Consider the following 26,513-nt stretch of genomic DNA (forward strand, 5'->3'; position numbering starts at 1 on the left):
AGTGGAGATCAGGTCTGGCTGGTCATCTGATCCTTTCCGATGAGGATGTGACCTCTGTCATTCAGGGAACCTGGAAGCGCCTGAACACTCTTCAGCACTACAAGGTCAGAACTGAGTATCCTTCTTCCCTTCCCCTTCTCAGTGACCTTCAATTTTAGGTGTACACTCCACCTCTAGATCTGATTCCTGCCTGATCCCATTTAAAGAACCTTTCTAGCCCCACCCGTGATGTGGTGAAGCCTCTGACTTGCTCCTGACACAGGAACCGCTGTTCAGTCAGTGTAACCTCCTCTGTTCTCTGCATCTCCACCTCTGACAACCTGAAGCATGGATGCTGGGGAGGCAAACGGGTGTCCCTAAGCTAATTTCTGGAGATGCTTTAATCAGGGCAGGCTTGGTGAATCTGTTGGTTAGCGCCCGAGTCCTTTGACTCTGGAAATTGAGACTCAAATCCTACCTTCACTCACAATTGAAAGCAAATTTTGTGCATCTCTTCCTACTCCTACCATAGATTTGTCACCATCAAAGAACCAAGCAACAGTCACACAAGGATTGTGGGGATGTGAGGAAAAACGGTTAGACAAATGGGTCCCTTTCTGGGTACTTGGAAAATTTGTGGGGCGAGGAAACAGCAGCAGTGCTATTCAGCACTTCATTCTGTGTAATTGATTCTAAGGCCAGAATGGACCATTATCTTCCACTTCTTCTTTAGCCTCTGTCAAATGCACCCTTCACCGCAGTATCTGCCGTCACTCTCCCTCTATACTGCTCGCCCCCTTCTTTCCCAGTATCTTCTTTTATTTAAGGTTGTAGAAGTTGGGTTGCACTAGACTGTATCTCACTGCTGTCATTGTTGATACACCATGTTGCAGACCTGCAATTGTGTACCTCTTCTGTCAGCATGAGACAGGCTTACTGGCTGAAGTCAATATAAGGGCTACATGCCCAGTATAGCAGATGGTGGTCTCCAGAGCTGGGATCAGGCTGCTGGGAATGAAAAATAATGTTTAAAATACCTTGCCCTTACTTTGCCTCAAAGCACCTCACAGCCCTTTTCACAGACGGGGAAACTGAGGCATTAAGTGTTGAAGAAACTTTACCAAGCTCACAGAGTGAGTCAGTAGCAGAGCCAGGAATGGAACCCTGGGTCCTGAGTCCTAGTCCCCTCTTCTAACCAGGAGACCATTCTTCCTTGTGGGTGGGCTGTTTAACTTTATAAAGCCTGTCTGTCACACTGAGAAGGAGAAATGTGCAGAATATTGTTAACCCGAGTTCTGCTTGTACACAGGTGCCTGATGGAGCAACTGTAGCTCTGGTCCCACGTCTGACCAAACATATCCCCAGGGAGAATCAGGATTACATCCCTGGAGAGAGTGAGTCTGATGCTTAAGGCCTCATAAAATAGTTTCACAGAGCCCATCAGCTGGCAAGCTAGGACTTTGTTCTCCCAGGCAATAGACCTAGCTTTATGGTAACCCCCAATAGCTACTGGGTGAGTTGGGCCTTCCTCACTATTAGCATTGCAGGATATCCAAACTGTCAGCACTGGGGGCTTCTGTAAGTGTCTGGGAGCCAGAGGCCCCTAAAAACAGGGAAGCAGGGCCAGCAAGGAGAGTCCACCTTGAGCTGGAATCTTCTAGTTGCTAACCGCAGGGGCTGGGTGCAATCCATAGCTAATAAGCCCACCAGTTAATAAACCTAAGGCCTGGGCACAATCTCTATCTTGCTGAATGTTCCCTTAGTGCAAAGAAATCTTGTTTTTTCTTGTAAGGGCAGCAAGTGGCTCCGAGCAACGTGGCCAGTCTCTGAGGGGAGCCTAGAGATTTCAGTAGTATTTATGTTTCAGAAACGCCGATGCTGGAGGATGCAGATGAGGGTGGAATAAAACTTTGGCACCTAGTAAAACCAACTGAAGAGCCAGAGCTCCCCAAACACAGGCGAGGAAGCTTACGGGATCGGGAGCGAGCCAAGGCCATTCCTGAAATTTATTTGACACGTCTCCTCTCTATGAAGGTAGGAAAGAACATAGTGTTGGATTAGCTAAACTAGGTCATGGCTATTTAGCTAAACAATGGCCAAGGTTTGGTGCTCTGGTGCTAAACCCTCAAGCCCCAGGGTGTGTTTTGCCAGCTGTGCAGCACTGCACATGAGGAAATAATTCTTTGTTGCCCAGATTACTGATGTATTTATTTGTTGACTTCCCCGTAACTCCAGCACCATAATATCTTAAGTTACATATGCTCAGGGAGTTAGCCTTCCAACAATCTTCTAGAGGAGAGAAATGTTGTTATTCTCGTGTTCAAGTATGTGTCCGTGTGAATCCCACTTTAGGTGGATGTGCCCCATACATGTGAGATCAGAATCCTTTGAACATCAATGTCCATTGGGTCATGCCTGCACCATGCACATGCTCGTGCACCTCACCTCCAACAGCATAAAAGGCAGGGCAGTTGCAATCGTCATTCAGTCCCCTCTTACCCCCTGCGGCAACAAGATGGAATGAGCGGCATTTGCCTGCTGCCCTTAGCTTCAGCTGCAAAAAATTAGGTAGTTATGGTTAACTGTCTTTAAAATTCCCCCCTATTTTATTTTATTCTAGACATATAAAAAACCCAAAAGCTAAATTTGATTTGTCCCTTGGTCCTCTGTGCCTCTGTGTGGGCCAAAATGCCAGATTCAGAGCCCTTGAGCTTCAAACCATGTCCATCCTGCAATGGTCTCATTCCACTCCCAGATGGCCACAGCCACTGTATGTTTTTTGTCTTGATGAGAGCCATGTGCTAGGTTGCAGCTCGCTGTGTTTTTCATTCTCCACAAGAATGAGGAAGACTTGGGACCCCTCTGAAGCTATAACTCCTCAAACAATCGTCAGGACCCCAGTATTGAACCCAGCCCGCCAGGTTCTTCAGTACCAGCCTTTGCTGCTGTGCCATGGCGATGCACTGAATCAGCGCCACTGCCCAACAGCCTTGATGCAAAAGGCCTAAAGGATCCAGGCCCCTGAGGGAATGGACAGGCGACACTCTTATTGGTATCTGTACTATATAAAAGCCTTAACAGGAAGAGGAAGCTGTCTCAGCAGCTCCTGACTACTGCTCTGGACTGACCCCAGCCCACCTCGGCCACTGGGCATTACAGTTTGCTCAGACCACTTTGGTCTCCTCATAGGCTTATCCTACCAGAAAAGGTATGGAGCCCACAAGTACAGCACCGCAGGGCCCATGGAGACACTGAGCCTCCAGGAGCAGATCACTGGTCTACAGGCAGAAAAACCAAGCCTTACTGGCCACAGTGGACTAGCTTCAGGCAGAAAACCGCTCGCTGCAAGAACAGACCACAGGACTGCAAGCGGGAACATCTCCCACAGCCCCATGGCCCATGTTGCCTTCAGAACCCAAACCCACGGTATTGCTACCAGAGTGCTGCGATGGTACCCCTAGCAGTTTCAGGGTTTTATGAGCCAGTGCAGGCTCCATTTCCTGCTATGGCCCAATGCCTGCCTGATGGATCAGGCAAAGGTGGCATACTGGCCAATTGGGATGCTTTCCTGAGGGCCTTTGTGACAACCTTTGATGACCCACGCTTAGGGTTACCATACGTCCTCTTTTTCCCGGACATGTCCGGCTTTTCGGCAGTCAAACCCCCGTCCGGGGGGAATTGCCAAAAAGCCGAACGTGTCCGGGAAAATGGCGGCTCTGCTCCTCCCCGACTCTGCGGCTCTGTTTAAGAGCCGGGCTGCCCGAGCGCTACCGGCTTCGGGCAGCCCCCGTGCCTCCGGACCCTGCGCCGCCGGAGCCCGGGAGGGGAAGTGCCCGGCTGGGGGTGCAGGGTCCGGAGGCATAGGGGCTGCCCAAAGCCCGAGCGCTACCGGCTTCACGGTTTGCCGGGCAGCCTCCAGACCCTGCGCCCCCGGCTGAGCGCTTCCCCTCCCGGGCTCCAGCTGCGCTGGGGAAGCGCCGGCCAGGGGCGCAGGGTCTGGGGGCTGCCCAGCAAACCGTGAAGCCGGTAGCGCTGGGGCAGCCCTTTCCCCATGGCTGGGAGTGGGAGGGAGGAGGGGGCGGAGTTGGGGCAGGGAAGGGGCGGAGATGGGCGGGGCCAGGGCCCATGGAGGGTCCTCTTTTCTATTTATTAGTTATGGTAACCCTACCCACGCTGAACTCACAATGCAGAGGTGGCCCTACAGGGAGTCTGTCAGGCCTCAGGGTCAGCTGAAACGTATGCAGCTTGCTTCTGATGTCTGGTGGCAGATATGGCTTGGAATGAGCTGGCCCAGCTACGCCAGTTCTGTTTTGGCCTCAGCAAGGAAATAAAAGATGAGCTTGCCCTCATGGACCCTCTTGTGGATCTAGATGCATTTATTGTTGGGGTGAAGAGCCGCACTTGAACCACTCAGGAACCATCCCCACACCCTATGTTTTGGATGCTGGCTTACGTTCTTCCACTAGGCATAGATTCTGATAACTCTTCTGTCTGTTGTCTCCGATGACTATTCCATCCAATTTCAGGCTTGCCCCACATCCCTTTTCAGGGATTCGTCTCAAAAAAGCCAAAGATGTATGTGGCTTCTCTGTTTCACCTAGGAGCCAAAGAGGAGGCATCTCTGGAGTTCAGAGGAAGAGGTTCTATTCTTGATATTTCCTTATCTTGAAGTAAAAAAGGGGGTGGGAGGTCTTCATCCCATCCTAGACCCAAGAAGACAGAACAAATGCAGACGCCATCTCACATTCAGGGTGGCAATGCTTGCCTCCATCATCCCTTCTCTCAAGCTCAAAACTGGTTCATTGCTTCTGATCTCCAAGACTCATATTTCCCTGTTGTGATCCATCCAGTCCACAGGAAGTATCTGCGTGGGGCCAATCACTACCAGCACAAGGTGCTGCCATTCAGTCTCTCCACCTCAAAGTGTCTTCACAAAATGCCTAGCTGTGGTGGTGGCACCTCTGAGGAGACAATGCGTTCATGTCTATCCATACCTAGACGACTGGCTGATCAAAGGCAGGTCCCATTAGGAAGTCACCACAGCCCTAAACTATGTCCTTTGCCATTCAGAGAGCTGGGTCTCATGGTGAATTCACCCACATCCATTGCTCGGCTGGCTGAGAATAGTGTATCACTCCATGAGACATCAAAAGAACGAGCACATCATGCTTCCAGTTTACATCCAATTGACATTGAATTGATGGTCAGGCCCCCAAGAACTTTCAGAAAGGGGTACCTTTCTCCACACCTTGATGCTGATCACAGATGCATCTGGACCAACTCCAGATACACAGAACTTGGTCCCAAAAAGGCATGAACCTGCATCTAAACGTTCTAAAATTGCAAGTGAACTGGTTAGCTTCTGTAGCATTCCGTCCTGTTTTACACAATTCCACCATGCAGATTTTCAGACAACACATCTACAGTGTACTATGCAAACAAGCCAGGACTTGCCCATTCATCACTCCTGCGTGTTAGGAGGCAATCAGTTTATGGCAGTGGTGGGCAACCTGTGGCCCGCGGGCTGCACCCAGCCTGTCAGGGTAATCCGCTGGTGGACCGCCAGACAGTTTGTTTACATTTGCACGGCCGCCCGCAGCTCCCAGTGGCTGCAGTTTAATGTTCCCAGCCACTGGGAGCTGCGGGTGGCTGTGCAAATGTAAACAAACTGTCTGGCGGTCCACCAGCGGATTACCCTGACAGGCTGCGTGCGGGCTGCAGGTTGCCCACGACTGGTTTATGGACCGGGTGTCAACAATAGTTGGGTTTACATTAAATCTCAAGGAGATAAAGTAGCTGCACCTTGGAGAAGGGGACAACAGATTAAGTGCTTGAAATGCAGCAGTGGTGAAGTTGTAGAACAAGTGGAATCTTATGTGTACCTAGGAAGCTTGATCAGTGCTGATGGATTCCATCAAAGATGAGGTTAAAAGGAGATGTGCCTTAGCCACAGGTACTGCACAGAAACTGACAGAATTATGGATGACTAGAATCATAGAATATCAGGGTTGGAAGGGACCTCAGGAGGTCATCTAGTCCAACCCCCTGCTCAAAGCAGGACCAATTCCCAACTAAATCATCCCAGCCAGGGCTTTGTCAAGCCTGACCTTAAAAACCTCTAAGGAAGGAGATTCCACCACCTCCCTAGGTAACCCATTCCAGTGCTTCAACACCCTCCTAGTGAAATAGTGTTTCCTAATATCCAACCTAGACCTCCCCCACTGCAACTTGAGACCATTGCTCCTTGTTTTGTCATCTGGTACCACTGAGAACAGCCGAGCTCCATCCTCTTTGGAACTCCCCTTCAGGTAGTTGAAGGCTGCTATCAAATCCCCCCTCATTCTTCTCTTCTGGAGACTAAAGAATCCCAGTTCCCTCAGCCTCTCCTCATAAGTCATGTGCTCCAGACCCCTAATCGTTTTTGTTGCCCTCTGCTGAACTCTTTCCAATTTTTCCACATCCTTCTTGTAGTGTGGGGCCCAAAACTGGACACACTACTCCAGATGAGGCCTCACCAATGTCGAATGAAGGGGAACGATCACGTTCCTCGATCTACTGCCAATGCCCCTACTTATACAGCCCAAAATGCCGTTTGCCTTCTTGGCATCAAGAGCACACTGTTGACTCATATCCAGCTTCTCGTCCACTGTGACCCCTAGGTCCTTTTCTGCAGAACTGCTACCTAGCCATTCGGTCCCTAGTCTGTAGCAGTGCATGGGATTTTTCCGTCCTAAGTGCAGGACTCTGCACTTGTCCTTGTTGAATCTCATCAGGTTTCTTTTGGCCCAATCCTCTAATTTGTCTAGGTCCCTCTGTATCCGATCCCTACCCTCTAGTGTATCTACCACGCCTCCTAGTTTAGTGTCATCTGCAAACTTGCTGACAGTGCAGTCCACACCATCTTCCAGATCATTAATAAAGATATTAAACAAAACCAGCCCCAAGACCGACCCCTGGGGCACTCCGCTTGAAACCGGCTGCCAACTAGACATGGAGCCATTGATCACTACCCGTTGAGCCCGACGATCTAGCCAGCTTTCTATCCACCTTACAGTCCATTCATCCAGCCCATACTTCTTTAACTTGCTGGCAAGAATACTGTGGGAGAGCGTATCAAAAGCTTTGCTAAAGTCAAGGAATAACACATCCACTGCTTTCCCCTCATCCACAGAGCCAGTTATCTCATCATAGAAGGCAATTAGGTTAGTCAGGCACGACTTCCCCTTGGTGAATCCATGCTGACTGTTCCTGATCACTTTCCTCTCCTCTAAGTGCTTCAGAATTGATTCCTTGAGGATCTGCTCCATGATTTTTCCAGGGACGGAGGTGAGGCTGACTGGCCTGTAGTTCCCCGGATCCTCCTTCTTCCCTTTTTTAAAGATGGGCACTACATTAGCTTTTTTCCAGTCATCCGGGACCTCCCTCGATCGCCATGAGTTTTCAAAGATAATGGCCAATGGCTCTGCAATCTCATCTGCCAACTCCTTTAGCACCCTCGGATGCAGCGCATCCGGCCCCATGGACTTGTGCACGTCCAGTTTTTCTAAATAGTCCTGTCATAACTATAAAAGGGAGGGGTAACAGCTCTCCTGTGTACAGTACTATAAAATCCCTCCTGGCCAGAGACTCCAAAATCCTTTTACCTGTAAAGGGTTAAGAAGCTCGGGTAACCTGGCTGACACCTGACCCAAAGGACCAATAAGGGGACAAGATACTTTCAAATCTTGGGGGGGGGGGGGGAGGCTTTTCTTTGTGCTCTTTGTTTGGGAAGTCGTTCGCTCTTGGGACTGAGAGGGACCAGACATCAATCCAGGTTCTCCACATCTTTCTAAACAAGTCTCTCCTATTTCAAACTTGTAAGTAAATAGCCAGGCAAGGCGTGTTAGTTTTCCTTTGTTTTCTCAACTTGTAAATGTACCTTTTACTAGAGTGTTTATCTCTGTTTGCTGTACTTTGAACCTGAGGCTAGAGGGGGGTCCTCTGAGCTCTTTAACTTTGATTACCCTGTAAAGTTATTTTCCATACTGATTTTACAGAGATGATTTTTACCTTTTTTCTTTAATTAAAAGCCTTCTTTTAAAGAACCTGATTGATTTCTCCTTGTTTTAAGATCCAAGGGGTTTGGATCTTGATCCACCAGGAGTTGGTGGGAGGAAGGAGGGGAATGGTTAATTTCTCCTTGTTTTAAGATCCAAGGGGTTTGGATCTGTATTCTCCAGGGAATTGGTGAAGAGTTTCTCAAGGCTTCCCAGGGAAGGGAATCCACTTGGGAATGGTGGCAGCGGACCAGATCTAAGCTGGTAGTTAAGCTTAGCAGTTTTCATGCAGGCCCCCACATTTGTACCCTAAAGTTCAGAGTGGGGAAGCAGCCTTGACAAGTCCTCGAACCACTTCTTTCTCCACAGAGGGCTGGTCACCTTCTCCCCATACTGTGCTGCCCAGTGCAGCAGTCTGGGAGCTGACCTTGTTCGTGAAGACAGAGGCAAAAAAAATCATTGAGTACATTAGCTTTTTCCACATCCTCGGTCACTAGGTTGCCTCTCTCATTCAGTAAGGGGCCCACACTTTCCTTGACTTTCTTCTTGTTGATAACATACCTGAAGAAACCCTTCTTGTTACTCTTAACATCCCTTGCTAGCTGCAACTCCAAGTGTGATTTGGCCTTCCTGATTTCACTCCTGCATGCCTGAGCAATATTTTTATACTCCTCCCTGGTCATCTGTCCAATCTTCCACTTCTTGTGAGCTTCTTTTTTTGTCTTTAAGATCAGCAAGGATTTCACTGTTTAGCCAAGCTGGTCGCCTGCCATATTTACTATTCTTTCTCACATCGGGATGGTTTGTTCCTGCAACCGCAATAAGGATTCTTTAAAATACAGCCAGCTCTCCTGGACCCCTTTGCCCTTCATGTTATTCTTCCAGGGGATCCTGCCCATCTGTTCCCTGAGGGAGTCAAAGTCTGCTTTTCTGAAGTCCAGGGTCCATATTCTGCTGCTCTCCTTTCTTCCTTGTGTTAGGATCCTGAACTCGACCATCTCATGGTCACTGCCTCCCAGGTTCCCGTCCACTTTTGCTTCCCCTACTAATTCTTCCCTGTTTGTGAGCAGCAGGTCAAGAAAAGCTCTGCCCCTAGTTGGTTCCTCCAGCACTTGCACCAGGAAATTGTCCCCTACACTTTCCAAAAACTTCCTGGATTGTCTGTGCACTGCTGTATTGCTCTCCCAGCAGATATCAGGGTGATTAAAGTCTCCCATGAGAACCAGGGCCTGCGATCTAGCAACTTCTGCTAGTTGCCAGAAGAAAGCCTCGTTCACCTCATCCCCCTGGTCTGGTGGTCTATAGCAGACTCCAACCACGACATCACCCTTGTTGCTCACACTTCTCAACTTTATCCAGAGACTCTCAGGTTTTTCTGCAGTTTCATACCAGAGCTCTGAGCAGTTATACTCCTCTCTTACATACAACGCAACTCCCCCACCTTTTCTGCCCTGCCTGTCCTTCCTGAACAGTTTATATCCATCCATGATAGTACTCCAGTCATGTGAGTTATCCCACCAAGTCTCTGTTATTCCCATCGCATCATAGTTCCCTGACTGTGCCAGGACTTCCAGTTCTCCCTGCTTGTTTCCCAGGCTTCTTGCATTTGTGTATAGGCACTTAAGATAACTCATCCATCGTCCCTCTTTCTCAGTATGAGACAGGAGTCCTCCCCTCTTGCGCTCCCCTGCTTGTGCTTCCTCCCAGGATCCCATTTCCCCACTTACCTCAGGGCTTTGGTCTCCTTCCCCCAGTGAACCTAGTTTAAACCCCTCCTCGCTAGGTTAGCCAGCCTGCTGGCGAAGATGCTCTTCCCTCTCTTCGTTAGGTGGAGCCCGTCTCTGCCTAGCACTCCTCCTTCTTGGAACACCATCCCATGGTCGAAGAATCCAAAGCCTTCTCTCCGTAACCACCTGCGTAGCCATTCGTTGACTTCCACGATTTGATGGTCTCTACCCAGGCCTTTTCCTTGCACAGGGAGGATGGACGAGAACACCACTTGTGCCTCAAACTCCTTTATCCTTCTAAAATCACTACTTTTGGTACCCCAGTGAAAATTTATCACACCAGTATACTAACAGTATTACCTTATGGTCTGGAAGCAGCTGTATTAAATTAAACAGACATCAGAAGGCTGGATGTAGTGGAGAGGAGAGTTCTTCAAAAGATGGGCAGGTTTAAAGTGGAATGATTTAAAGACACATGAAGAAATTAGGAGAGTAGGATGTGAAATCAGGGTATGGGATTGGCTGCAATCAAAAAGAGATGATGGTAAAGAAACTGCAGAAGAAAAACATGACAGGATGCCAAAGATGATAATGCACACTCAACCAAGGTCAATCCAAACTAGAGGCCAACCACCAACTAGATGGAGGGACACCATACATAGGGATGTGACAATGCTGGGCTTAATGGAGGAACAAGCCATGGACAAGAATGAATTGTGACACTATACTGCTCCCCATGCCTGTAAAGATGTTGTGGGATGAAAAGAAATGTCAACAACACAGGATAACCCCAATAGCTCTTCATCTTCCAGGAGCCAGCAATGATTTAGAGAAAATCCATTGCCAACCATGAGTGGAGCTCTATAGAGCTTCACCCTAGTATCACAAAACCAAGGTCAGATACTTCAACCAGATAACAAATCATTGTATCAATCAGCCAATATCCAGGCTGTCTGAGTGCTACTGACAGAGATTGCGCTACAAGATATCCTACTGCAAAGAAGAAAGTTCTCCATGAGGAAGACTTACTCCTTTAAATGGAAAGGATTTTTAATTTTGGGTAGCCCAACACAACCATGAACCATTGAAAGCCTCGGTACCTAAAATCCTCGATTTATATTCTGCATTTTTGAAACACTCTGGATGCTTGTTCAGCTCATTCAAAGTCCATCTTGCAGCAATCTCAGCATACCCCTCACCCATGTAGTCATGTTCTTTTTTTTTTTTTTTTCCTGTATCCCACAGTATCTAGATTTCTACTTGCTTATCCACCAGTCAAGAACCCCCTCTGACCTGGGATCTTAATATTGTCTTTACAAGCCCCATGGAGCCTCCTTTGAGCCTCTCTCTGTGTGCTCTTTATAGCACCTTACTCTCAGGACCGCCTTTTTGCTCACCATAACATCAGCCAGACGGGTCAGTGCATTTGCATTGCTCATGGCTGACCCTCCTTACTCAACATTCCAGAAGGCAGTGGTGACACATCATTCCCAGTTTTTCCTAAAGTTGTCAGACCTCCTCTGAAATGAATCTGTTAATCTCCTGCTTTCTTTCCCAAACCCCATTCCTCTCCAGGGACAAACTAACTTCACACCTGGGATGTTTCACGAGCCTTGTTCTGTTATCGGAAAAGGACAAAGCCCTTCAGACAGACTCCTTGTCTTGTTGCCATCTCTGGTGCCTCTCAGGGGCAGGCCATCTCCCAGAGAATACCTCCGTGGATTACCCGGTGTATTTCAATCATCTATCACCTGGCTGCTACCCTTCAAACATCAGAGCTCATTCCAGTAGAACACAGGCTGCCTCTTCTGCCTTCTTCAGCTATCTGAACCCAACAAGGCAGCTACATGGAGTCAGCCCCGTGCTACTGTTAACCACTATGCCCTTGACCTGGGGCAAGATGAGATGCCAGATTTGTTAGGTAGCATCACAGTCAAGGTTCAGTCAGTGTCAGTTTGGACGCCTCAGTGTCACCTTCCAGATGGGCCACTGCTCATCAGTCACCTAGGAAGAGATCCACATGGACGTGTACTTGAACTGAAAACAGTTACTTATCTGACTGCTTTGACATGTCATCCTCCCAGATCCCAAGGCCCACCCTCCAGCCCTGCTTTTTGCTAGCCTTTTTTCCTGCCATTCTGAATTAGTGACAGAACTGAGTGATGGTTGTAGCTGCTCTGCCCTTTATGGCCTCGGGTGGGAGACCGGGGCACGAGGACACGAATGGTGCAGGTATAGTTGAACAGACACTTCTGTTCAAATATTCTGATCTCCAATTCATGGGGCACATGCGTACCTACAGTGGGATCCATGTGGACAACAGCCTCTCATTGAAGGTAAGTGACCATTCTTTGTAGATGGGAACTGAGTGTAGCCTTTTTTATTTCATTTAAAGTGAATTTTGTAATGCAGTATTACTCTACCGTGGGTTCAGCTCTGGTGGCTATCATACTCGCATTCTTAATGATATTCTTAAGTTCTGATGGCTGCCTTGCTAATTGATCAGCAGTAGAGGGATGGTTCCTGCTGGAGTTTCCTCTAGGAATCTTAATTTTCCTAATCTGGGCACCCTCTTTTTTATAATGTGATTTTGACTATACCTCATTAGCATTTATGCACATAGTGTACCTGCAGTTAGGGCATGTGTTAGAAAAATGTGACTACCAGGTATCTTGTAAGCAAAAAAATTACTCTTACTGTTAATTTTTCGCACTATTGGTACATCTTTTCCTATAATCTTGTGGCATAGGGTCATTCTTTGGTCACTTATTTATGTCGAGCATTTCTTAAGCCTATGGCCTAGTATGGCTAAGCTAAAATCTCACAGGCCTCACCCTGTAGGCCTTACATTTCAGCCCTACTTACTTAGATACCTAATACATAATTATCCCTTCTGACTACTGATCAATCTTATATTTCTATAATTCTACAATTTAAATCTATTTGGCATACAATGATTATATATGATATTTTAGTTAATCGTAACATCGCACAATAAATGAACAATAAACTAAAATCATTGGCTACATGAGACACAGTGAGACTAGTGTCTTGCACAGGGATTCTGTGACATGGCTGGGAAAATAATCTCTTGAGTCTGTCCAGTGCCTTAAACACAAGTCCACCCTTCCTCACGTGCACCCAGTTGTGGAAGGTTGTGTTTCCTTGTTCTTAGCTTACAGAAATAAAGACATGCTCAGCAAAGAATCCTGATTTTTTTTTTCCCCTCCCTCATCCTTTCCCCAATAACAGTCGTCTTTACTGAGTTCAGTCTGGATTTCACTCAGACCATAGTATGGAAAATCCTCTCCTCGTTGCATCTGAAGAAGGACCCTTTCCCCTCCTTATTCAGCTTGACCTATGAGCAGGCTTCAGCATGTGGACTGTCAGGAGCGCCGCCAGCTTTTCTGCCGCCCCAGGTGGTGGAAGGTCCCATCCCGAAATGCCGCCCCCCACAGAGGCGGCGGAAGGTGCCGCCACCGAAATACCGCCACGGTCGCTGCCCCCCAAATTGTAGCCATCGCCTAATGGGTTGCGCCGGCCCTGTGGACTGCACCATCTTGCTGGTTACTTTTGTTATGGGCCATCTCTGATTTCTTCCTATCATGGTTCTGCTCACTTTACCCACCCTCAGACACTTCCTCTGGTTTCCCAGCCATTTGAGGATCAAGTTTAATATTCCCCTTGCATATAATCTGGTTCTGATTTGATGGGAGGGCTACTTCTGAATGAAGGGAAGTGACCTGCAATGAGCTGAAAACAATTGAGCCAAATCAATTGGGATGGAAGAATTTAATCAGAAAAATGGGAATAATTGGGAATTGCTTAAGAACACTTTACTAGATGCTCAAAAGCCACAGTCAAGGAAGAAGCCTGTACTAGTTAAAGAATTGACTAGGTTTAGAGGGGAAGTGAAGGCAGCTATAAAAAATTAAACAATAATATATAGCAAATGGAAGAAAGGGGAAATTGATAGTAATGAATATAAATCAAAAGCTGGGACTTGTAGAAAACTGACAAGAGAAGCAAAGGGACATGAGGAAAAATCTATGGCCAGCAGAGTTAAGGACAGTAAGGAGTTTTTTAAGTATATTAGGAACAAAAAGAATCATAACAATGGTATTACTAGATGGAAATGGTAGAATTATGACTAGTAATCCAGAAAAGGAAGCAGTGTTCAATAAAATATTTTTGTTCTGTATTGGGGGAAAAAACAGATGATGTCCTATCATATGATAACACTTTCTATTCCACAAGTATCTCAGGAGGATGTTAAAGAACAGCTATTAAAATTACACATTTAAATGAGTAGGTCCAGATAACTTGCATCCAAGGGTTTTAAAAGAGGTGTCTGAGGAGCTCGATGGACTGGTAGTGTTGATTTTTTTTCAGTAAGACTTGGAACACCGGGAAAGTTCCAGAAGACTGGAAGAATGTCAGTATTTAAAAAGAGCAAAAGGGATGACCCAGGTAATTATAGGCCTGCCTGTCTGACGTTGCTCCCAGGAAAGAAAATGGAGCTACTGATACAGGACTAGATTAAGAAAGTATTGAAGGAGGGTAATATAATTAATGCCAATCAAGATGAGTTTATGGAAAATAGATCCTTTTTAACAAATCTGATTTTTTTTAATAAGATTACAAGTTTGGTTGATAAAGGTAACAGTGTTAGACTTGGTACCACATGACATTTTGATTGGTTGGGGGGGAACTAGAAAGATATAAAATTAACATGGCACACATTAAATGGATTAACAGATGGCTAGCTCTTAGGCCACAAAATGTAATTGTAAATAGAGAATCGTCATTGAGCGGGTGTATTTCCAGTGGATCCTGCAGGAATCAGTTCTTGGCCCTACGCTATTTAAAATTTTTATCGGTGACCTAGAAGAAAACATAAAATCATTACTGATGAGGTTTTCAGGTTACCGAAAAAATTGGGGAATGGTAAATCATGAGGACAGGTCACTGATTCAGAGTGATCTGGATTGGTTGGTAAGCTGTGCTTAAGCAAATGACATGCATTTTAATGTGGCTAAATGTAAATATATACGTGAAGGAACGAAGAATGTGAGCCATACTCATAAGATGGGGGACTATCCTGGGACACAGTGACTCTGAAAAAGATTTGGGGTCATGATGGATAATCAGCTGAACCTGAGCTCCCAGTGCAACGCTGTGGCCAAAAGGGTTAATGTGATCCTGGGATGCATAAACGGGAATTTTGAGTAGGAGAAGAGAGGTTATTTTACATCTATATTTGTCACTGGTGTGACTGCTGCTGAAATACTGTGTCCAGTTCTAGTGCCCAGAATTCAAGAAGTCTGTGGATAAATTGGAGAGGATTCAGTGAAGAGCCACAAAAATGATGAAATAATTAGAAAACATGCCTTATAGTGATAGATTGAGCTCCTTGAGTCTATTTGGCTTAACAAAGAGAAGGCGTCTTGATTACAGTCTATAAGTACTTACATGGGGAACAAATATGTGATATTAGGCTCTTCAGTCTATCAGAGAAAGGTCTAACACAATCCAATGGCTGGAAGGTGAAACTAGACTGAAAAGTGTACATTTTTAACCGTGAGGGTGATTAACCATTGGAACAGTTTACCAAGGCTTGTAGTGGATTCTCTATCACTGGCAATTTTTAAATTAAGATTGGATTTTTTTCCATAAAATCTGCTCTAGGAATTACGTTGAGGAAGTTCTCTGGCCTATGTTATACAGGAGGTCAGACTAGGTGATCACAATGATCACTTCTGGCCATGGATTCTATGAAAACCTTTTCCCTACCCAGGCGCTAAAATATTTGTTTACATTCTTCCTATTCATTTTGCATTATCTTTGTTTGGCTTGTCCACAGGGGACCCTGCAGAAGTTTGTGGATGACTTGTTCCAGGTAATCCTCAGCACCAGCCGCCCTGTCCCTCTGGCTGTCAAATATTTCTTTGACCTGTTAGATGACCAAGCAATGCATCATGGAATCCTGGATCCTGAGACCATTCATATCTGGAAGACAAATAGGTATGGAGCCAAAGTTGCAGCCTGACACTTCCCTAGAGCAGAGAATCCCAAACTGTGGTCCCTGGAGTACTTGCTGGTGGTGACATGGTGCTGGCAGCTCCTATTTCCATTGGAGAGAAAGAGAGATGGATTGGGGGAGGTGAAATGCAGAGTAGTGTGTGTGAAATTACCTTTGTTCTTCTTTGAGTATATGTCCCTATGGGTGCTCTACTGTAGGATGAGTGCACCCATGCACTGTCGATTGGAGATTTTAGTTAGCAGTGTCTATAGGTCCACACCTGGACACTAGACATCCTCGCGCTCTGTTGTGAGCATATATAGGGAGGCGCAAACTCGCTACCACTCCAGTTCCTTCTCAGCCACCTTTGTCTCGACAGTTCAGAGTAGTGCCCACTGCTTTTGTAGCTTCTTTGTCGTTTTAGGCTTAGTTTGTTTCTCTCAGCTCTTTGGTGGTATATGCTGTCAGTGAAAGATTGTGACAGGTGCACATCAAATTCTCTCACAACACTTTAAGGAACTTCCGTTTTGAGTCTATGGCTACATATTCATTCCTCTGCTACTTGTTCAAAACATCGTTTATGGTAGCCATCACGTCGGGCAGAATGATGGGCAAGCTAGGGGATTGCTAATCTCACCTCCCCCATCATCACTAAATTCTACAATGGTAAGGTGATCCTATGCCTTCATCCTCTCTTCTGCCAAGGCATCTGTGGTCATCACTGAACTGGTTTTGAACAGGACAGGGCAACTGTGCAGCCAGTGATTCGCTGCAATCTCTTTAAATGTTTTTTTTTAATGACCCATGATGCAGCTGTGGTAAACATCAGACTATGTTGTATATCCTTGATGAGTGCTCACTGACTTATTTTGATGGTGGGCTACCAGATCTCCACCTGGCTGATGATGATGCCATCAAATGACTGGGCACATTGCACGTACGGTGATATATTTCTTCTCTTCGTGCCTAAGGTCTCCTCAGAGTTTCATGCCAATCAGGACATTCGACTTCGTGTTTTTTACCCAAAGCTTCGTTCTTTGAGGGAAAAAGTTAGTCTCCATACTCTGGATGTAAGGCAAGCACTTACCTTGGCAGAACTAAGCCTTTCAGGTTCCTTTGCTAACAGGAAGAGAGGCCAGCTGAGCTCAACTCAGAGACTGTGTGTGGGTATCCGGGTGTATGCTAGCTTGCTATGACGCTTCCGAGGTGGATCCTACTCCGGGAGTGACTGGTCATTCGATCCGGGCCCAGTTCACCTTGATAGCCCTTCTCAATACAGGGCTATCACAGGCAGGCACAGACTCTGCTAACTAAAATCTTCAATTGAGCGCACAAGGGTGTGCAAATCTTACAGTGGAGCACTCATAGGGACAAAATATGTTGAACTTAAGTTACTGAACAGGTAAATCATTTCTCCTTCAGAGGACAAAGCACTTAGTGCACTAAAGACAGCTATAAATTCAGGCGTACTGCCCTGCATGCGAGGAAGGGCATTAAGTGGTGGTGAGTGAGATGGGGAAGGTGCTCAAGAGACAGTATCTCTGTAAAGATGTGGTCTGCACTAGGAAAGTTGGAGAACCACAACCCTAGATCTATCTTGAGATGTGTTTGTAAAAGAGGAGATTAGTGACTCAGCAGTACAGTAAGATGGGGTTTCCTGATTTGCAGAATGGCCTTATTAACCCTCACAGCTCCAGATCTCAGCCTGCAGCTTTTGATGTGCATGTGGCTGTCCATAGACTCTGGGTTTGAGACAAGCCTATCAGGATGGCTTTTCTGGGAATGTGATGTGATAAAAGTTAAACTTCTCACAGCAAAAGGGATTCTGCTTTCTGAGAGGCTCATCTGTGCCTTTTTCTGAATGCACAGCACTGGCCGCTGGGTCTTCCATTAGATTTAATCTCTGTGGCCAGTTGTCAGTGGCTTGGGAACCTTTCTGTTCTAGCTGAATTGGGAACTCCATGCTGATGTTGAAGTGCTTTGCAATAAGCAGGGGTAGTATCTTCTTTGAGGGCATGATACTCATCCCTGCCTCTCCTCATCTTTCCTCTTTGCAGCCTGCCCCTCAGGTTCTGGATCAACATAATCAAAAATCCACAGTTTGTGTTTGATGTGCAGACATCGGACAATGTAGATGCTGTGCTCCTGGTCATTGCCCAGACCTTCATGGATTCCTGTACTATTGCTGACCACAAGCTGGGGCGGGTAAGCATGGAAGTGAAGTGAAGCAGCCAGTGTGTGCAGCACAGTGAGATTTTGAACTCCCCACTCTGGAGGTGGCAGGGAATGGTCCCTAGTCTGTGCTCATGTTGAGAAATGTTTGCATAACTGGCAACCCTTGTGGGTACCTGGAGCCTGGGGCAGGGCCTCCCTGCCCCTGTTGCGGGAGGGGATTGCCTCTTCTCTGCACATCTTGTAGGGAAGGGACAGGTTCTGTCCACCTCTGTGAGAGTAGAGAAGGGACAGAGGCTCCCTGCCCCCGTGGGAACCCAGCGTTTGTGTCTCCTCTCCCTGGTCTTGGTTTCTGTAACCTGTCAATCTGTTTCTGGCCTTTAAAGGACTCGCCAATCAACAAGCTGCTCTATGCCCGGGACATTCCTCGCTACAAGCAGATGGTAGAAAGGTAAAGTCTGAGTGAGCAGGTGGGGACAGCTGGGTTGTTTGGCAGGGGGAGGAGGCAGCAGAGGAGCAGATACCACATTAACTGCCCATGCGTTCCCATTGCGTAGGTACTATGCGGACATTCGCCAGACCATCTCCGCCAGTGACCAGGAAATGAACTCTGCCCTGGCTGAGCTGTCAAGGGTAAATAAAGCAACTTATTTCAGAAATCAGTGCATTTTCCATTGGGTCCCACAGGGTGGGCAGTCTGCCTCCCTCACACAGGGTCTGCATTAGCCTTTTTCCCCAGAATATCCCACTAGAATTCCAGTGTTAGTGTTGGCAGGGGCCAGACATTTTAACCACTGCATCATGACTTGGCTCACAGGAGGTCTAGACCACATGGCGGTTAAAAAACAGTGGCTGCTGGTGTCTTGTCTGTGCTAGCCCCAACACCATTGCTAGCACCAATGGAAAGTTTTAGGGGGAAAAAGACCAGTGTAGCTAAAGCTTCTGAGTGCAGGAGCAACTGGGTCTCTGCTCCCTTTCCCCTTAAATGTGATCCATGCGTGCCACTATTACTTTCTAGGTTTTTCTCTAAATCCCTTTGCCCTTGCTCCCAAGCTGGCTTTAGAGGCTTTCTGGAGCTTTACCCACTGAGCTCCCAGGGCAGCAGAACTTGGGTGAACAATTGTCTTGGTGTTGCCCAGAGATTTTGGCTAATTATATGTTTGTTATATTACCATAGAATTACTCAGGTGAACTCAATTCCGTGGTGGCTCTGCATGAACTCTACAAATACATCAACAAGTACTATGACCAGGTGAGTGCAGCTCTGGCTTACTGGTTGGCTTACCTCAGTGGGCGATTTCAGACACATCCCTCTCCGTCGTTATCTTATGCTTGCCCTTCATAGGTTCATCTAGTCCTGTCTCCTGTTGGATTTGTGAACAAAGAAATTAAAGAAATTAATAATTAAGGACATCATAAATGTTCCACTGCCCTCATAGTACATAGGCCCATATTTTTAAAGGTATCTAGGCAATACTGCGCTCAGTGTTGCAACACTTGGTGACTGAAGTGCTCAAATCTCACTTTCAAACATGCTTTAGGTACTTAGAGTCTAAATCCCTTTTGAAAATGAGGTTTAGACTCCTAAATCAGGTGGTGCAGTGCTGAGTGCAGCAATGCCTAAACACATTTAAAAATCTAGGCCAGATTAATTGACCTCATCAAATAGGAAGAAATGTATATTTTGTCACAACAAAAGAGCCTTCACTCTCACCCAGGGATTGTCAATATTGATGTGTTTTTGTTATCTTGATTTTTTTTTTTTTTTGGTATCTAAATATTTTAGTTTAAGGCATAGCTTAAAAGGGAAATATGATCAGTTAAAATATTTATTAATTAACAATAGAAGTATTTGAGATTGCAGTTTCTTGATATTGTTATGTGTATTTTAATAGGTAAAGTGTACAATATAGATTTGTATGGTGAAAATTATGCATGAGGACTTACATTTGAGACTGTTTAATGTTTACATATTTAATTTTTGTTTCTTTCTCAGAGGGCTTTGTGTTATTTGAGATTACTGATAAAAGAATATTATCTACTTTGGGGAAGAGTTAAGGCTGTTTTGCTGTAATGAAACATGCATTTCTTTGTACTTAATGAGAATAATGACTTTGTTACATGTTCAGTGTAAGAAGTATGCATTTCCATGTGTCTAACTGTTAAGGAAATGATGTTAGACAAGGTGGGTGAGGTAATATCTTTTATTGGACCAACTTCTGTTTGGTGAGCTTAAGTATGAAAGCTTGTCTCTCTCACCAATCAGAAATTGGCCCAATAAAAGATGTTACCTCACCCTAATATGCTGGGACCAGCATGGCTACAGTAACACTACAAACAACAGAGGAAATGATCTGTCAAGTGACTACTCTATTATTACTTAGCGGTTTTTATTGGCTGTTTTAAAATGAAGATTTTTTGCCTTTGGCACCCCCCCTTGGTTTTTGCATAACTTTTTTCTGTAGGTAAACAAAATTATTTAAAAAAAAACAACAATAAAAGGGATGAGCATTGTTTGCGGGAGAGGAGTGGGTGATAGCACAGAGGAAAACATAGGGTGCCCAGAGGGGACTACCACTGGGATGACAAGGCTGCAGGGGGTCCCTCTGAGACATACTGTCACTGTGGATCCCAATACCCATAGCTGCAACAGAGTTGAGGCTTGCCCTCAGCCAGGAGAATCTGCTGCTAATAATATTCTGTGCACAAAGGAGGTTGCCAGTGAGCTCTGAGTCTTGTTGCAGATCATCACAGCCTTGGAAGAAGACCCGACAGCCCAGAAGATGCAGCTGGGATACCGACTGCAGCAGATCGCAGCTGCTGTGGAGAACAAAGTCACTGATTTGTGACCCAGACAAACAGACTGTGATGCTCTTGGGTAGCTGAACAGAGGTGGATAGTGCTGCTCATTGGAACTTCATAACTATACACAAGGTGTCCCACTGCCTTTGGAACCAGACACTCTGGGGAGCTGGCATGTGACACAGGAGGAGGTGGCCAAGAAAATGCAAAGTACAAACGTCCTTACATCTCAGAGAATATTTTTTTACAGATTTTTTTTTTCCTTTTTAAGAATGTACTTTAAACTCTGGGAGTTTCTACAAACCACAGTGTGAGAGAGAGAGACCAGGCACCTTCTTCCCACACGTTGTGAATGTGCCAAGTTTCCAAACCATATTGCCAAGGAGCTGGATAACACAAGAGCTTCAGAACAAAGCTAAAGACCATACATGGCTTCATGTGAGCCTCTAGCCTCATTTTGGTACTAGCACCAGGGATGGGAGAGACTAGTGCTGTGCCTGCTACCCTGAACATTGTATAACCACCACTACTATGATGGCAATAGCCCAGGCTACTGCAGTCATGGTAGTGCTGGACAGTGAGTGTGTGAGCTTCCTGAGCCCTCATGGAACTAGCTGGGGCATTAGGACTGATGTAGCCTGTTAGAGAGTTTACCACACCTGGGCCAATCCCTAGGGACCAGAGTGTACTCCTCCAGCATACAGCCCTAGAAACAACCCCCTGCAGTGTAGCCCACCAGTTCCATGCCTGAACTGAGGAGCATCTCCCACAGCATGGCCATCAGCGCACTGGAGGGGTTGCGCCTGGCACCCTGAAATACTGAATGTAGGGATGAGAAATAGACTGGGGGGGAGATGAGAAAAGTCACTTGGTCCCAGGATTCTAGTCTTCCTCACTGCTTGTCTGCGACTCATGCTAATGAGACAAACATGCTCACCAGTTCCAAATGTTGACCCAGTAGGCTCAACCTAGTTCTAGTGTAAGCAGGCACCATGCTACTGACATCTATGGAGCCATACTCCCTTTCCCCTGGACTGAATGTAGCATGGCTTGGGGAGAGGGCAAGGTGAACTTACTGAAGTGCCTCTAACCTAGATGTATGTCTGGCCCTCTCGTTCTCTGTGGTCAGATGTTGTCCTGCCACTTGGAAAGCACAGTGAAGGCCTTGTACCTATTTCCTTTCTCTGGCTTGTAGCCATTTTGGTACTCTGAACTTGATCTGTAAATACCCTCAAAATTACAAAGTATTCACATGCTCAAGGGGAATGTTAATTTTGTTTTTCTGAGACAATTCTTCACTTGGATGAGCATCTCCTTGAACATTGTCATCATCACAAACTCCCTGGGCTAAGCACTGCCCGTGTCAAACTGCTTCTGCCTAGTCTCTGCCCCACTGGGCGGATCGGGGGCTTCTGACTTTTTCAGAAACATCTGGAGTTTCACAATAACAATTGGCTTTTCCCCAAGTTTCCCACTAAGCTGAAATGGTTCAAGGCTCAATCTCACAGCCAGATATACCTTCCTCACCTTTATCTCGGCCTATAATGAAACTCCAAATACTCCCCTGAAGCTGAATGTCTTCTCAAATTCTCCTGTGTGGCTCCAATTTAGTGACCTCCTGCCCACTTAAAATCTTAGTGGAAATCCTGAACTGTCGCCACAGCCCCCAAAAGAGCAGAGCAAAGGAACCAAGCGCCCAGGCACCCCAATGGATGAGCACCAGGAGAGGGGACCAAACAGCGACCATGCTCTATAAATTCACCAGCCCCTCTGGCAGGGGTCCCTCTTTCCAAATTGAATGGAACCAAACTTAGGCTGTGCCCTAGACCCTCCCACCCTTGTCCTGAGTTTGGTTCCATCCTCTCAGAGAGGACTAAAGGAGTTCCCCTCCCTCCGCACCTAAGCAGGGCTTGAGGTAACGCTTGCTTCCTTGCTGCTCAGAGGGGAGAGATTTCTCTCTTTCATTCCCCCAGCCATGTTTCCCCAACTGAGCACGTGGGGGAGTGTCTTTGGTTTCCTCTTACTCACTTGTCCCCGTCTGTGGAGCCAGGAATAGCTCCCGTGCTGAATGACACCAGCCCTGCGTAGCTCAAACAGACCATGTACAGAGCACAACTTCGACTGCCAATCCACTCCTTTTGCCTGGAACTGCTGATCACATGGAGACGGCTAGACTCCAGTAGAGAAATATGGTGTCTCGGTTGTTGTTTGTGTTACCTGGAGGCACCAGCCAGATGAGAGCCTTGTTGGGCTGAGCCGTGTGCAGTCACACAATAAAAAACAGCCCCGGCCCCAGAGAATTTACAAGCCTAGGTTCAGGCAAAACTTAATAGGCAGGTGAAACAAACGTGGGAGGGAGGATGGATGGGTAAGAGTGATGATCCCATCTGTGCAGTGCCAAGCAAACCTCCCAGAGTTGGGGAGCATGAGATTCAAAACTCTTTTGGCATCTGTCTATAACTTTTCCAACCAGACACCAAGAGCTGGCATACTTTCCTCCGCTGTTTGTGGCCCAGCAGTGCCTTTGCCTCTCCCACATTTTGGAAAATCTTTTCTCTGCGCTCTCACAAAGTCCTGCCAGGCAATTTGAGAGGAGAGGAATTCTCTTGTTTATCCAGGATTTACATTAACCTGAAGTCATGTGCTGGTCTCTGTGACCAACCTCTGCCCGCCAACTCTTGGCTCCTAGTTGATCCATCAGCTTCTCCCCTTGAATTTGCCTGCCAGAGCATGATGGCAACACAGGTCAAGGAGCGTACGCCTTTGTCTGTGTACCTTGGCCAGGACTGAGGTGGGTGTCGGTACCATTCAGTACCTCTCCGTGGAGATAACAGATTTCTTGTTTCTCCAGGGACGTGCATGTGATTTACCCATATAACAATAATATTAACAAAAAGAAGAGTCATTTAAAAACACTGCAAAAATGGTGTCAAAAGAGAATAAACTGCTTAACATCTCCAGATTGACCCATCTCAGCTTAGTCACAGTGAAAACAGAAAAGTTGATAGCATACATTTCTCCTCCAATCTGTCACCATCACACTGTCAGATACCAACTCCCTCTTGCTGTATCCTGGACCCACTTTTTAACGTCCCTGTGACTTGGTCAGTTTGCAGGTTCAGACATGCCCCTTCTGATCTCTCCATTCGTGCCTCTCCCACATGGTAGAGTCCATTACCTCAACAGGGTGAGGTTTCATTAATGCTTATACAAAAGTCTTTAATAAGAATTCCTGTTTAGGGGAGGAGGGGGGGTAGATTCCTAATTATCTCTGGGAGGTTCCACCTAGCCTTCCTATCTCCATGGTTGCTGTGTCAAAAGCCCCAGGGATTTGTATTTCCTTAGATCGCCTTTGGACATGTACCATGTTCCTACAGGACATAGCTTCTAAAGGAGCTTGGTCATGCCCTCCCGCTGCATACGCCTAGTCTCTGTCTCTGCAGGACACAGAGATAGCTCTTTACATTTGTTTTATTAATTTCTTGCCATGAAACATAACTTTTTGACAGACCTTAGAGCCTCTCTCTCAGATATGAAGTGATTTTTGCCTGGGGGAGGAGGAGGAGAAGTTAGCTTTCAGCTGTCAGAATAGGGGAGGGGAAACTGAAATGGTAATCAGTGTTGAGATATAAATGGTCATCAATAGATTTCAGTTAACCCCCCCCCCCTTTGTGATGAATAGGGGTTCCTGGCACCTTACATGATGAGACCCTACAGTTTGTCTCTCCAGCTTCAGATTCAAGCTGGCCACTGGTTTGGGGATCACATTCAGAAGTTTTTCTTTACAACCATAAGCGCTTAAAAATGTAGAATGAAAGCCTAAATTCTGCAGAAGCTGATGGGATCTGGTTCAGTGAAGCACCATGTGCTGCCGCAATCTGATCCCTGGTTCCCGTTAGATGTCACTTTTTGGTGCCTTTCTCCCTGGGCTGATTTCTCTGGGTTTTCAGGACACCAGGTGCATTTGCTTGGTTATTTCTGCCTCTTTGGCGGTGGGAGGGCTGTACATACACATCCTCTCTTGACTGACAATTTTGTATTTTCTAGTTGTGGCCTGGCCAGCCCCACGTCGACATCCTACCCCTTCTTTTTCAGTTCTTGGAGCTCCCAGCATGCTCTCTTTCTCAACAAATTGGAATTAATAATTAATATAAAAAGCTTGAAAATATGAATGTTGTTACATAGTGTAATAACTGTAGATACTATTGTGAGATGTAGGAATCTATTGGTGATACAAGAGGTTATGTCTGTAAATAATCAGTTTAGAACCCAAATGATTTTAATAAAGAGAGAATTCTTACATGAGTGATTCAATAAACATTAATATACAACATGGGATGGGTGTCATGGTTTTGTGTCTTCAAATAATTTGGCTGCTACTTATGCTCCAAAATATGATGACCTGAAGTCAGCACTAAAACATTGAGACATCTGTACCAGGCAACATCCACACAATCTCCACATTCAGTGTTAAGCACACTACTGCTGCCTAAGGCAGCATTTCTCAAACTGGGGTCCGTGGGCCCCTCGATCAACTCCTCCCCCTTCCTCCCAACACCTCTTTAACACCGGGGAACAGCTGAGAGGGAGGGCGAGGAGCAGTCACAGTTCGCACAGCACGTCCCAGCGGCTAGGGGGGCAGGGGGTCTTCACGCACTGCCCCTAGCCCGAGCACCAACTCCACAGCTCCCATTGGCCAGGAACTGCGGCCAATGGGAGCTGCAGGTGCAGCGGGCGGAGACCCTTTAACCCCCCGCCTAGGATTTGCTGCCAGAGATGTACTGGTCACTTTTGGGAGCTGCCCGAGGCAAGTGCCACCCCCCTCCCACACCCCAACCCAGAGCCCCCGCTCCACCCTAGCCCTGACCCCCCTCCAGCACCCAAATTCCCTCCTGCATCCCCTCCCGCACTCAAATTCCCAGCCCAGCGCCTGCACCCCAACCCTCTGCCCCAGCCTGGTGAGGGTGGGGGAGAGCAGGTGATGGAGGGAGGGGGCATGGCTGCAGGGAAGGGGGCAGGGCAGGGGCATGGCCTCAGGGAATGTGGTGGGGCAGGAGCTGAGCAGGAGGGATTGGGGGTCCCTGAAATTTTGTAAATCAAAATGAGGGTCCTTAAGTTGCTAAAGTTTGAGAACCGCTGGCTTAACATACCAATCCTGCAAGTTTCTTCGGGTGGCTGGATAGACCCCCTGTCTCTATGCAGAGCCTCACACTCAAGGTCCTGGGGAGGAATGGGTCCCTTTCAAGTATGGCCTGCAGTTCATTGTAGAAGCAGCAGGTCCCTGTTGCTGATCTGACTGCTGCAGTACCCTAGCTTTCACCAGGCACTGAGTCTCATCCCTCTCATGTCCCACGTTTTGCATCCTCGTGTCTATCTCTATTCCTTCCCTTGCTCCTTAGCTGGGGTTGTGCCGCCTCCCCCGTGTACGAGCCCAGGAGATCCATGATTTCTGCTCTGCTGCAGGCAGGGGCGGGGGGCGTTCGCTGCACGGACTTGGCACAGGTGGATGCACCAGGTGGGCAACCCAGGAACAGGCGTTTCCAGGCCCCGCTGTGGCTGTGAAAGGGGTGGGGGGGAGCTGCTGGTCCCCGGCCCCTCCCTTCAGGGGAAGGCCACTGGTCCGCCCCGCTTGCAGTGTCTGCCGGGCACTTCGGCCTGCTGCGATTCGGGGAGCTGGGGGTGTCAAGGTAGCGGGGCGGCCAATTCACGTGCAGACGCAGCAACTCTAGGGGGAGCCGGGAGGCGAACACGCGCCCGCAGCCTGCGCCGGAGGGG

At 47.1% G+C, this 26,513-nt stretch overlaps 1 protein-coding gene and 1 long non-coding RNA gene across 16 annotated transcripts in view; one reads left to right on the forward strand and one right to left on the reverse strand.

The window, feature by feature from the left end:
* The window catches only part of PLXNB1 (plexin B1), a 226,144-nt gene extending 201,070 nt beyond the window's left edge, over positions 1-25,074 (forward strand). For all 15 annotated transcript variants that reach the window (XM_065552777.1, XM_065552776.1, XM_065552769.1 and 12 more), the window contains 9 exons: positions 1-104; positions 1,289-1,373; positions 1,847-2,013; positions 15,606-15,766; positions 17,822-17,969; positions 18,323-18,387; positions 18,494-18,569; positions 19,114-19,188; positions 20,681-25,074. In XM_065552777.1, coding sequence (XP_065408849.1) covers positions 1-104; positions 1,289-1,373; positions 1,847-2,013; positions 15,606-15,766; positions 17,822-17,969; positions 18,323-18,387; positions 18,494-18,569; positions 19,114-19,188; positions 20,681-20,785 — 986 coding nt within the window. In that variant the 3' untranslated portion in view covers positions 20,786-25,074. The remainder of the gene's footprint in view (positions 105-1,288; positions 1,374-1,846; positions 2,014-15,605; positions 15,767-17,821; positions 17,970-18,322; positions 18,388-18,493; positions 18,570-19,113; positions 19,189-20,680) is intronic.
* On the reverse strand, positions 102-25,986 carry LOC135972824 (uncharacterized). The gene is made up of 3 exons (XR_010589373.1): positions 25,889-25,986; positions 19,222-19,300; positions 102-987 (listed from the first exon to the last, which is right to left on the reverse strand). It is a non-coding gene; the product is annotated as an uncharacterized LOC135972824 (long non-coding RNA).
* Positions 25,987-26,513: the final 527 nt, after the last annotated feature.

This window comes from Chrysemys picta, chromosome 7, assembly GCF_011386835.1.
Source record: "Chrysemys picta bellii isolate R12L10 chromosome 7, ASM1138683v2, whole genome shotgun sequence".
NCBI lineage: Eukaryota > Metazoa > Chordata > Testudines > Emydidae > Chrysemys > Chrysemys picta.